The sequence below is a fragment of the Heterodontus francisci genome, chromosome 10, assembly GCF_036365525.1.
Source record: "Heterodontus francisci isolate sHetFra1 chromosome 10, sHetFra1.hap1, whole genome shotgun sequence".
NCBI lineage: Eukaryota > Metazoa > Chordata > Chondrichthyes > Heterodontiformes > Heterodontidae > Heterodontus > Heterodontus francisci.
Genome location: NC_090380.1, coordinates 74,158,143 through 74,170,997, shown reverse-complemented (window position 1 = coordinate 74,170,997; position 12,855 = coordinate 74,158,143). Strand labels below are relative to the sequence as shown.

At 42.5% G+C, this 12,855-nt stretch overlaps 1 protein-coding gene across 2 annotated transcripts in view; it reads left to right on the top strand.

The window, feature by feature from the left end:
- Positions 1 to 12,855, top strand: part of LOC137374533 (uncharacterized) — a 57,354-nt gene that overhangs the window by 25,201 nt on the left and 19,298 nt on the right. Inside the window, exons 6-7 of one of the 2 annotated variants that reach the window (XM_068040762.1) lie at positions 669 to 935; positions 2,130 to 2,233. In XM_068040762.1, the coding sequence (XP_067896863.1) occupies positions 669 to 935; positions 2,130 to 2,233 (371 nt within the window). Of the gene's footprint in view, positions 1 to 665; positions 936 to 2,129; positions 2,234 to 12,855 lie in introns of both variants that reach the window. The other variant, XM_068040761.1, reaches the window with a different exon arrangement.

Genomic DNA, 12,855 nt, shown 5'->3' with positions numbered 1-12,855 from the left:
AGTTACAGTCGTCTACGTGAACTTGGGATGACAAACCAAAACAAAGGACATCTAACATCTTCCCATGTCTTCTCTTTTTTTTTCAAGAATTAGCAAGTATCTGGCCAAAGTACTCTATTTGTCTGTTTATTTTGTAATAGATCTCTAAAGAGTAAATCTTTTTTTTTGGTTAACCGATGGGGGGGGGGGGGGGGGTGAGGGGCTAAGGTAAAAAGGGAGCTTTCATATTTCAATCTGTTTGTTAATGCTTTGCATTGTTACTGTTTAAGACTTGTTTTATAATAAACTGATAATTTTGTTGTTTATTTAAAAAACCTGGTTGGTGTATTTTATTCTGGGATAAAAATAGAGCCTATGATTGACCATATTGGTAACTATGAAAAGTTTTAATATATGTTGTGATGTGTGGAGAAGTGCAACTAGAAAAACAGTGCACTCCTCCCACCTTGGCTGTAACATATGCTATTTCCTTTACTAAAAGCATACATTCCAAATAAGTCCACAGATGCTGTCTGACTTGGTGAGTGTTTTTCAGTGCTTCTATTTTTATTTAAAATTTCAGACATCTGTAGTAATTTGCTTTTGCTTCCCATTAAGTACATTGTCCTTGAAATTCAGCAGGGAGGAGTGTACGGAATAAGTACACTTGTTATTTTTCTTTTTAGCAGGTGCTGTTATGAATGAAACTTTTACCAATGAGATACTGATGAAAGTGAAAGAAACCATCAAAGTCCCTGAAGAGTTCTCTGTATTTAGATACTATGACTTTGGAGGACATGTGGAATATCAGCAGATGCACATGCCCTTTTTACCTAACAATGCTGTCTACTTGTTGGTCGTTAACCTAAACCTCGAATTAAATGATATATTACCAGCAAAGGAAAGGCCGCTTAGAGGACAAAAAGTAATAGATGCCTGTGGATTTACTGTGAAAGGTACGTTATAGTGACATACTTCTTGTAATTCTTTTAAACATCAGATCAGAATTGCTACAAAATAAATTATTACCATTAATTAATATTTTTTTCAACTATTTACATCCCAAGATTAATTAAAATGCTTTCTTGATTAAAAACAGAAATTTACTGTTTCTGTTCCTTGAGTAGTTTGTTGTTTGCCTTTAAACACTGGGGATTGAATTTCCCCTGTGGAAATTCTTCTGAATGAGAATTGAGTTCTTCTGGTTGTTAAATGTTTCTAATCTAAGGTTTCTATTGCCAGGAATTTCCTTAGCACACCTCCCATTTCATAGGGGTAACTGTAGTGGAAACCCCATTCCATCTGTAAGTAGGGTTGCTGCCAAACCTTGACCAAAGTTAAAGCGGTTGAGCAGGAGAAGTCATGAGGAAATTCCGGGCACGTGTGCTCTGTTCAGCAAATACCTGGCCCTACTTTGTATATTCAAATGATGTGAAAGCACATAAGCAAAACCTTTGCTTTAACTGTAAATAGATGTAGTTTTTCTTAGGTTGGAAGATTTAAAATTTTGCCTGTAAATCTATACCTAAATACAATCTATCCATAAAAGAAAACAAATAACATTACTATTAACTCAGGCCTTCTAAGTCTCTCTCATGCTCCTTTGTCAAATATTTACCAGGTACTTATCCAACTCTCTCTTCAATTTGCTGATTCAACAGTTCCCATGGCCTCCTTTGGCAGTTCGTTCCAAAGATTCACCACCCTCTCAATAAAGCACTTCAATCTGAAGTGTCTTTTCTGATTCTATTTTCTATGTTTAAGCATTTGTGTGAATTTGCTGTGTTATTTTAGAAGGGTGTTAACTAATTTAAAATAAACATGGTTACTTTTTTAATCTAGTGGATGAAGGAATTTAATACCGGGGATTAATCCTTTCATTATTAAAATAACAGAGTGTGATTTCAACCTAATAATTTAAATCCAAAATTGCTCTATAATGACAATAAAATTAATCAGTATATAATATATTTAAAGATAATGCTGCAACCAAAAAGGCTAGTTGTTTTCAGACTTCAAAAACTAACCTTTATCATCACCAGTAATTGCAGGAGGACTTCTTGAAATTATTTTGCTGTGATGGGTAAGGTTTCTTACTGCATTGAGAAAGGTTTAATATTAATTAAAATGTACAATATATCTAATTTTAGAATATCTTGACTACTGGATCAAGTGCATTTCCTCCCTCCATAGAGATAGTAAGACTACCCACCATGTCATTCTGGTTGGGACTTTTGCCAATGACTGCAGAAATGTAAGTATTAGTTTTTATGCCCCACTGTTGAATTGAATTCCTCAGTCCTTCCACTCACACATGGTCCATACAAAGAATGGGCTAGAACGGTCTTTCTTGTTGCATGCTTTCTTCTCTTCTGGTCAACTTATGAGATAAGAGAAAAAAAATTGTGAAAGGAGAGATAGCCTGTCAGTCTGTAGTGGAAGGACAATATAAAGATGTGAAGACCTAATATAATATTTATGAAGAGGCTGTGTGAATCCCTGGTCAGTCCACTGGCATTGCCTAGTAGAGGCAGAATCCGTATGAATGAGAGGAAAAGGGAGGGAAAACTCCCCACAGAAAAATTGCACCTCTACAAATTAGATCTGGACATGTGCTTTGGAGCAGTAAATGCCTCTAGTACATTGTTTAAAGGAGGAAGGACTAGCAGGAGATAGCAACAGGGATCCTATCCAGAACAGAAAGTTGGAAGAATTTAATAGAAAATTTTAGTGGATTAGTTTCTTAGCAGTATGAGTATTTCTGAAGTTTCTATGCAGTAGTTGTTCATGTGAATGTTTTACCAATGCCTCGAATATAAAATTATTTATGGTTTGCTCACTAACACAGAACCATGTAAAATGCACATTTAATATTGACCTCCAATGAAGTATTTGTATAGTTATAAAATTGCAGCAGTTAACATCTCAAATATTGCTTGAACAAGAACAATCATGATACAAGGCAAATCGAGACTCTAAGTTATCAATAAGGCCCTATTACAATTTTCAAGCACTGATGACAGAGCACACACGAACATACAGACTAGGAGTAGGAGTATACTATTCGGCCACTTCAGCCTGCTCCGCCATTCTATAAGATCATGGCTGATCTGCTTGTGGACTCAACTCCAGTTTCCTGCCTACCCCTGATACCCTTTGGCTCACTTGTTTGTCAAGAATCTGTCTATCTCTGCCTTAAAAACATTCAGTGACCCTGCCTCCACTGTTGTCCGTGGAAGAGAGTTCCACAGACTCAGGACCCTCTGAGAGAAACAGTTTCTCCTCATCTCTGTCTTAAATGGGAGACCCCTTATTTTTAAACTATGCCCCCTAGTTTTAGTCTCTCTCACAAGGGAAAACATCCTTTCATCATCCACCCTTTCAAGTCTCCTCAGGATCCTATATGTTTCAATAAGATCACCTCTCAGGCTTCTAAACTCCAATAAATACAGACCCAACCTGTCCAACCTTTCCTCATAAGATAACCCTCTCATCCCAGGAATCAGTCGCGTGAACCTTCTCTGAACTGCTTCCAATGCAATTATATGCCGATAGTGCCAAAGGATGTTGTAGGGTACAGAGGGACATAGATAGGCTGCAGAGCTGGGCTGAGAGATGGCAAATGGAGTTTAATGCGGAAAAGTGCGAGGTGATTCACTTTGGAAGGAGTAACAGGAATGCAGAGTACTGGGCTAATGGGAAGATTCTTGGTAGTGTAGATGAACAGAGAGATCTTGGTGTCCAGGTACATAAATCCCTGAAAGTTGCTACCCAGGTTAATAGGGCTGTTAAGAAGGCATATGGTGTGTTAGCTTTTACTAGTAGGGGGATCGAGTTTCGGAGCCACGAGGTCATGCTGCAGCTGTACAAAACTCTGGTGAGACCGCACCTGGAGTATTGCGTGCAGTTCTGGTCACCGCATTATAGGAAGGATGTGGAAGCTTTGGAAAGGGTGCAGAAGAGATTTACTAGGATGTTGCCTGGTATGGAGGGAAGGTCTTATGAGGAAAGGCTGAGGGACTTGAGGTTGTTTTCATTGGAGAGAAGGAGGAGGAGAGGTGACTTAATAGAGACATATAAGATAATCAGTGGGTTAGATAGGGTGGATAGTGAGAGTCTTTTTCCTCGGATGGTGATGGCAAACACGAGGGGACATAGCTTTAAGTTGAGGGGTGATAGATATAGGACAGATGTTAGAGGTAGTTTCTTTACTCAGAGAGTAGTAGGGGCGTGGAACGCCCTGCCTGCAACAGTAGTAGACTCGCCAACTTTAAGGGCATTTAAGTGGTCATTGGATAGACATATGGATGAAAATGGAATAGTGTAGGTCAGATGGTTTCACAGGTCGGCGCAACATCGAGGGCCGAAGGGCCTGTACTGCGTTGTAATGTTCTAATTCTAAAAAATATCTTTTCTTAAGTAAGGACACCAAAACTGTACACAATACTCCAGATGTGGTCTCACCAATGTCCTGTAAAACTGGAGCAAAACATACTTTTATATTCCATTCCCCTTGCTACAAACAACAACATTGCATTTGCCTTCTTAATCACTTGGTGTACCTGCATACTAATCTTTTGTGATTTATGCATTAGGACACCCAGATTCCTCTGCATCTCAGAGTTCTGCAATCTCCTTCCATTTAACGAATATGTTTTTCTATTTTTCTAGCCAAAATGGATAGACATGTTCACACTTTCATACATTATACTCCATCTGTCAAATATTTGCATGCTCACTTTACCTTTCCATATTGTTATGACCAGGTGAGAAAGGGGTCTAGGGTTCACTCTTAGCCTTCACCTGGTCTTACCGTAACAGAGTTTAATGTTAAACACACCATGGATCCGCGGCTCATGCATTTAGCGGCCACCGCAGAGCCCCCATGATGTTAACAACACTGAGCCGCCCTCCCCGTATTACATTCGGCGCAGTGAGAGAGTTTTTGACAGTTGTGCAGCAGGTGCTGGGGCCCTATTTTAAGTGCCCCAGCACCTGCTTCCTGACTACTTCCTGCTACCCAACCCGAACCTGACAGGACCCAACGACGTGTCAGGTTCGGGTTGGGTTGGGCCCATCTTCAGGGTCCAGCTTTTGGGCTCGGGTCGGGTTGGGTCATGCTGGACACACATGGTAAGTGCTCTGCTGGTAAGTATTGAAATTAAAAAACTTAGCTGAGCTGGGAGTCCGGGACGAAACTGAGTATGCACAGTGAGCGAGTGATGTCATTATGACGTCATCGTGCATGGGCTGCAGCTTTGTGGAGCTTCCCAGTCGGAAGGTAAGTAAAGGGATAGTCGGGTCGGGCTCAGGGTAGGGCGGGTTCGGGTCGGGTTGGGCTCAGGGCAAAATTGGAGGGACTCGGGCCGAGTTCGATTCAGGATCTTTTTTCCCGACCTGAGCAGGCCTCTACTTAAGAGAGGGGCTGCAGTCAATCTGGCAGCAAAGCAAAAAGTGCTGCAGAAATCCAGCAGGTCAGGCAGCATCTGTGGAGAGAGAAGCAGAGTTAACTTGACCAAGTTCACAGACCTGAAAGTTAATTCTGCTTCTCTCTCCATAGATGCTGCCAGAACTGCTGAGTTACCCTAGCACTTTCTGCTTTGCTGCCACATACTTACCCTGCTGTGTCCCAGTGTCCTATGAAGTGGCGATCCTTTTCTCCCACTCAAGTGTTACATTGCTTCTTGTAGGCATGCCTCACTTGGGTGAATAATCTTAATCTTGCACATTCCAGGACGTGAGACTTAAATAGACCATAAAAGGTATTACAGAGGTTTACAGAGAACACACTGACACAAATGGGAATGCACGGGTGTCACAGCAATGTAAATATGTCTTTCACTAAATGTTCCTCACCAACATGTATGTCCTTTTCTCTGTGTGAATGATGTGTGCCAGCATGTAGCACCAATGTCACATCCCTTTGCACCGTTGGCCTTTCAGGAGAGCCAACATATGCCATAACATTATTGCCATGCCACCATTACTCATGAGTGTCTCCACAGATGCAGTGACATGGACATTGGCTCAGTCAGCTGCTGTCTCTAATGGTTTACACAGGGATGCTGCAGATGTGGACTCGTGCACAGCAGGTGAGTGAGGGTGATGTGTGGCTTGCAGAGCTCATGTCAGTTCCTATGGAGCAGACAGCCTTTGTCTGATAAGCCACTTCCATACATCCCTATCTCACTGCTAGCCTGGGTGCCATCTGCCCTCCCATGCATCTTTCATGTTGTAGGTCCACAGCCTCCTCATAGTCCGAGGAGGAATCCTGTTGACGTCTTTCCTCATCATGCCAGGCCTGGCCACTATTGTGTGTGTAGCTGTGCAGAACAGCAAAGAAAGGAGCTGGCCTTTTTGGCCCATAGTACAGGGCATCACACTATCCATATAGGCATTGGAAATACTCTTTCAGCATGCCGATCTCCTGCTCAATGGTGGCTCATGTAGCTCAGTGGCTGGCATTGTATCTCTCCTCTGCAGCAATGGTAGCGTCTCTCACTGGTGTCGGGAGCCATGTCTGCAAAGGAAAGCCCTTAGCTCCAAGAGCCACCGCTTCATCTGAGCCAGTTCAGTGAACAGCGGTGGTAGCCGGGACTGGTGCAAGACCCAGGTGTTATGGCAGCTGCCTGAGAAGCTGTCACACATTTGAAGCAAGCATCTGCAGTGATCACATACCAGCTTTACCTAGATTGAGAGGGCTCCTTTAATGGTGACGTCTGAAGGTGGTAGCCTGGCGAGAGGCCTGGTGGCCACATGAGTGCAGTCTATGAAAATTACAACCTGTGGTTCTCTGGCAATGGTGCCAGAACCAATGATCCTCTGGGCCTGGCTGAGAGAGTCCGTCCTGAAATGGACATACTCACTGGCCTTCCGGTGCAGGGCATTGGTGACCTTCCTGATGCAGCGGTGCACTGCTCACTGTGTGACCCCACAAAGGTCTCTGGTGGGCCCCTAAAATGGTGTAGAGATGTAAGGCTTCAGAACTGCTACCACTATGAGGAACAAAGGGATGGGATGTCCACCGGAGCCCATGGACTGCAGGGCATCCTTGAGCAGGGCACAGAGACATGTCACCATCCTCTCTATATGCGCAATCACCTCTGACACTGGTGCTCTGACATCCAAAGGCATGTCATGTGGGGTCTGGAGATGCAAGGAAAACGTAATGGTGATCTCCCCTTGGGGGCTGCCACTCACGACTGGGGGCCTCTACGTGAATCGCACCTGCCTGTTGATATTGCCTCTGGTGCATACAGATCCTCACATGCAGTGGATCACACAATGTAGGACGAGCCATACCTATTTCCATGTGATAAATAAAGCTGAACCCTTCATGTATTCGAAGGTTCCTAACAGGACAGGAATTGATATTGACGGGTACATCAGCTGCTTTCATGGATCAACTATGTGGCATGCCATGGCATTGCCCATCTTGGCCAACACTCAGAGTGGCTCAGCATGACCACATCAAGATCCTACCAGTTAAATCGATTGCGCCCACCATCCATAAAACCTTAATGCTCCTGCCCTTTCTGGCACCCTCCCCACACACAGGGTGCCTAGTGTGCGACTGTCCCCTCACAAACACAAAGCGTACACTGTTAATGGAGGGATGGTACACGGTACCTCCCTTCATGCCAGCACAGCTTTCCCTCCAGTAATCCCAGACCCCCTCCCTTTCAGAATGCAGAGTGAGACACCTGCGTATCCCCCCCTCCCTCCTCCCTTTAGGAATGCAGAGTTAGACCCCTGTGTATTCCCCCCTCCCTTCCAGAATGCAAAGTTAGACCCCTGAATATCCCCCTCCCTCCTCCCTTCCATAATGCAGAGTGAGACCCTTGAATAACAGAACTTATCTTCGCTGGCAACAACTTCTGCCTCTGAGGACCCTCCAGCTTTTCAAATCATGAACGGGACAGCATGTGACGGCTGCCTTTTCAGCGAAAAATCCGGAAGTGTCAGTGGAGAGGCTGCATAATCAGCAAAGGTCTTTACCATATGCTAATTGTGGTGCTGCTGCCGTGCGGCAGGGGAGACTGCACTATGATCCCGCTGCCACGGTAATATTCTGCGGGCCCTTCTCAATGTCGCGGGTCATGGCGGTCGTCTCCCCGCACCATTTTACTGGCCCTCGGACCACGACCCGTGGCGTCGAAGGGCCGGTCAAATTTAATCTCATGTTTTTAGCTCCCACTTGGTGAATCCTTGTTCACTGCTTTCCAATTATAAGGCAAAGAAACTAGCACAAACAGGCTTTCTAAGGTTTAAAGAAGAAAAGTTGAAATTTATTAAACATAAACTCTAATTTGGTTAATGCCTATAGATACACAACGCGCCCACACTAGCATGCATACATGATACACACATGCAAATTGAGACAGAGCAGAGCAGAAGAAATAAAGTGGATAAGTTTGAGGCAATCTCTGAAGAGGGTTTTTGTTACGGATCTTCGAGCTCACTTTAGAGTCTTTGATTGTAGGCAGATCTTGCTTTTCGTTGGGGCCCAGTATTCTTCTTAAACCTTATTCTCTGTAGGAGACTTTTCTCTTTTGGGGTTCATGTGTCTTCAGTGGATTTGGAGTTCCGTGAGAAAGAGATGGGAACAGATAGACAGGAGGCTGCGGCGAACCAGCCCGGAGAGGTCTTTTCAGTCCAGGAGCAAACAGACACTCTGAGTTCAAACTGTTTGTACAATTCAGTAAAACTAGGTTGCCAAGCAGGCTAGTCAAGTGACCAGCTGGTCTGACCATGTCTGTTTGTGGGTCTGGCCATCCCAGCAGTCATCCTGAAATTTGAGCTCCCTCACCTTCAATGTTTGGTGCTCAAAGTCCATTGTGGGTTAAATTGGATAAGGGAAGTAACCCCTTTGTCTCCCCAAGCACTGTCGTTAATATGCAAATGTCTTTCCAGCCAAGGACCTGGTGCTTTTATTTTTAAACAAGTCCTTTCTTCACTTCAGCAACAGTTTTCAAATCAATGTTTGTATGACAAAATTAATGTGCCTCATTCTTGGCAGTTGTGGGGTCTGCATGACAATATCTTTTTGCAGACTCCTTATGTGCTGTTCACAACTTACTCTCCTACCTATGTGTCATCAGTAAACTTAGCAATCATACACTGTCCCTTCATCCAAGTCATTGATATAGATTGTAAATAGTTGAGGCCCCAGCACCAATCCCTGTGTCACTCCACTTGTAGCAGCTTGCCAATCTGAAAACAACCCATTTATGCCACTCTCTGTTTCCTGTTCACTAACCAATCCTCTATCCATACTAATATGTTACCCTCTATACCATGGGCTCTTATTTTGTTCAGTAACTTTTGATGTAGCACCTTGTCAAATGCCTTTTGGAAATCCAAGTACACCACATCCACAGGTTCCCCTTTATCCACGTTGCCTGTTACAAAGAACTGTAATAAATTCATCAAACACAATTTCCCTTTCACAAAACCATGTTGACTCTGCCTGATTGCATTGATATTTTCTAAATGACCTGCTATAACCTCCTTAATAATAGATTCCAGCATATGCCCTATGAAAGATGTCAAGCTAACTGGCCTTTGGTTTCCTGCTTTCTGTCTCCCTCCTTTCTTGAGTAACGGATTTACATTCTCTATTTTCCAATCTGATGGGACCTTTCCAGAATCTAGTGAATTTTGGAAAATTAAAACCAATTCATCCACTATCTCAGCAGCCACTTCTTTTAGGACCCTAGGGTGAAGTCAATCAGGACCTGGGGACTTGTCAACTTTTATTTCTAGTAGTTTTCACAACCCTTTCCCTTGTGATGGTAATTGTTTTAAGTTCCTCCCTCCCTTTCAATTCTTGATTCACAATTATTTCTGGGATGTTATTTGTATCCTCTATAGTGAAGACAGATGCAAAAAATCTGTTCAATTCTTCCACCATTTCCTTATTTTCCATTATTAATTCCCCAGACTCTCTCTCCAGAGGACCAACACTCACTTTATTACTCTTTTCCTTTTTAAATATCTGTAGCAACTCTTACTATCTGTTTTTATATTTCTAGATAGCTTTTTCTAGTACTCTAATTTCTCTCTCCTTATTATTCTTTTAATCATTCTTTGCTGTTTTTTATATTCTGTCCAATCTTTTGACCTGCCACTACTCTACGCTGAATTGTACACATGTTCTTTCAATTTGATGCTATCTTTAACTTCCTTAGTTAGCCACAGATGGTGCGTCCTTCGCCTAGAGTTTTTCTTTCTCACTGGAATGTATCTTTACTGAGCGTTATGAAATATCTCCTTAAATGTCTGCCACTGCATCTCTAATGACCCGTCCCTTATCCTAATTTCCCAGTTTACTTCAGGCAGCACTACCTTCAAACCCGCATAATTACCCTTATTTAAGTTTAAAACACTGGTCTTAGATCCACTGTTCTCACCCTCAAACTGAATGCGAAATTCAATCATGTTATGATCACTGTTACCCAGGGGTGCCTTTACTGTGAGGCCATTAATTAATCCTGTCTCATTACATATTACCAGATCTAGAGTAGCCTGCTCTCTGGTTGGCTCTAGAACATGCTGCTTTAAGAAACTGTCCTGAAAACATTCCATGACCTCATCTTCTAGGCTACCTTTGCCAATCTGATTTGTCCAATCTATCTGTAGATTAAAATCACCCATGATTATTGCCATACTTCTCTCACAAGCCCCTATTATTTCTTCCTGTATACCCCATCCTACAGTGTGGTTACTGTTAGAGGGCCTATAAACTACTCCCACATGTGACTTCATAGCTTTACTATTTCTTATCTCTACCCAAACTGATTCTACACCTTGATTTTTAGAATTAAAGTCACCTCTCTCTATTGTGCTAATGCCATCCTTAATTAATAGAGATACCTCTCCACCTTTTCTGAGTTTCCTGTCCTTCCGAAATGTCATGTACCCTTGGATATTCAGATCCCAGCCTTTGCAGCCATATCTTTGTAATGACTATCAGATCATACACATTTATTTCTATTTGAGCTTTTAATTCATTAGTTTTGTTACAAATGCTACACACATTTAAATACAGGGCCTTTAGTTCTCTCTTTTTACTATTTACATAACCTCTAGCCTTAGCTGCTTGTACACTCGTAATTTTGTACATTCTGTCCCTTCCTGCCACACTCTGATTATTATTTCCCTTATTGCTACCTTGCTTTCTTGCCTTGTCCTCTCTCTTTAATTTATCATATCTTCTCTCACTTGATCCCTTACTCCCACTACTTAGGTTAAAGCCCTCTCTAAGGCCCTAGTTATACAATTCTCAGAACAGCACAGTTCAGGTGTAGACCGTCCCAACGGTACAGTTCCCACTTTCCCCAGTATTGGTGCCAGTACCCCATGAATCGAAACCCATTCTCCCACACCAATCTTTGAGCCACACATTTAGTTCTCTAATCTTATTTACCCAACTTCAATTTGCCTGTGGCTCAAGTAATAACTCAGAGATTATTACCTTTGAGGTTCTGTTTTTTAATTTAGCCCCTAGCTGCTCATACTGCCTATGCAGAACATCTTTCCTAGTCCTGTCTATATCGTTGGTACCCAGGCTCCACCAAGTTATAAAGGACATAAAGCGGCCTAATCAGTGTTTTTTAAAGGGACTGCTGGAGGTCATTCCAAAAATGGGAAGGCATGTTTTTTAGTGATCCTTGTGGGGACACAAGGTGCTCTGTTCAAACCAAACCCTTTGCAGTCATACCTCAAACAAAATATTCCACCTCAGCTGAGTTATTGTCCGATCTTGGACTATTTCTGAGGCTGCCTGACTGTATCTATTTGAAAGCTAATATCAATATATTGATAGAGGTTTTCATTCATTTCATGAAGTATGTTACCAGCCAATGGTATCGTACATTCCCTTTTCAATTTCCATGTTTTTTTCCCATTGTAGGTTCCCCCAATTTCCAGTTACACATGTCTTTACATTTGAGTGCATTGTGTACATCTTTAGTCTCACTGTTAGCTGGCAGCAATAACTGAGAGAGAACATCCCAATGGAACATTTTGTCTGTTTTCCCCCCTTTTTTATGGGGGCAAGCTGCGTACCTCACCTCTGAACATCACTGAAATAAGAATTCATTGGACTGGAGATTCATTCCTTTGTCCCTTTGCTCCAACATGCTGTATTTTGCTGCACATTGCCCACTGCTACTGCATTATTCCTCCAAAACACATATACATTTACACTTTGGTGGAATTCAGTGCTGTTCAATATTTTCACTTGTCTTTGTGTTTTGTGCTTTTCTGACAGCGGAAGTCCTGAGAGTGCAAATGGCAGTGTTACTAAATTTATATTTTGTTTTTTTGTTCAAACAATATTTTACTGTAAACAGTCATAGAATCATAGAATGTTTACAACACAGAGGGAGGCCATTCAGCCCATTATGTCCATGCTGGCTGTCTGCAAGAGCAACTCAGCTAGTCCCACTCCCCTGCTTTTGCCCTGTAATCTGCAAATCCTCTCTTCAGATAATTGTCCAATTCCCTTTTGAAAGCGACAATTGAACCTGCCTCCACCACACTCTCAGTAGTGCATTCTAGATCCTAACCACTCACTGCGTACAAAAGTTTAGCCTCATGTCACCTCTGGTTCTTTTGCTAATCACTTTAAATCGGTGTCCTCTGGTTCGCTATCCTCCACAAATGGAAACAGTTTCTCCCTATCTACTCTGTCCAGACCCCTCATGATTTTGAACACCTCTATCAAATCTCCTCTCAGCCTTCTCTTCTCTAAGAAAAACAGTCCCAGCTTCATCAGTCTATCCACATAACTGAAGTCTCTCATCCCCGAAACCATTCTTGTAAGTCTTTTCTGCACTCTTTCCATTGCATTGACATGCTTCCTAAAGTATA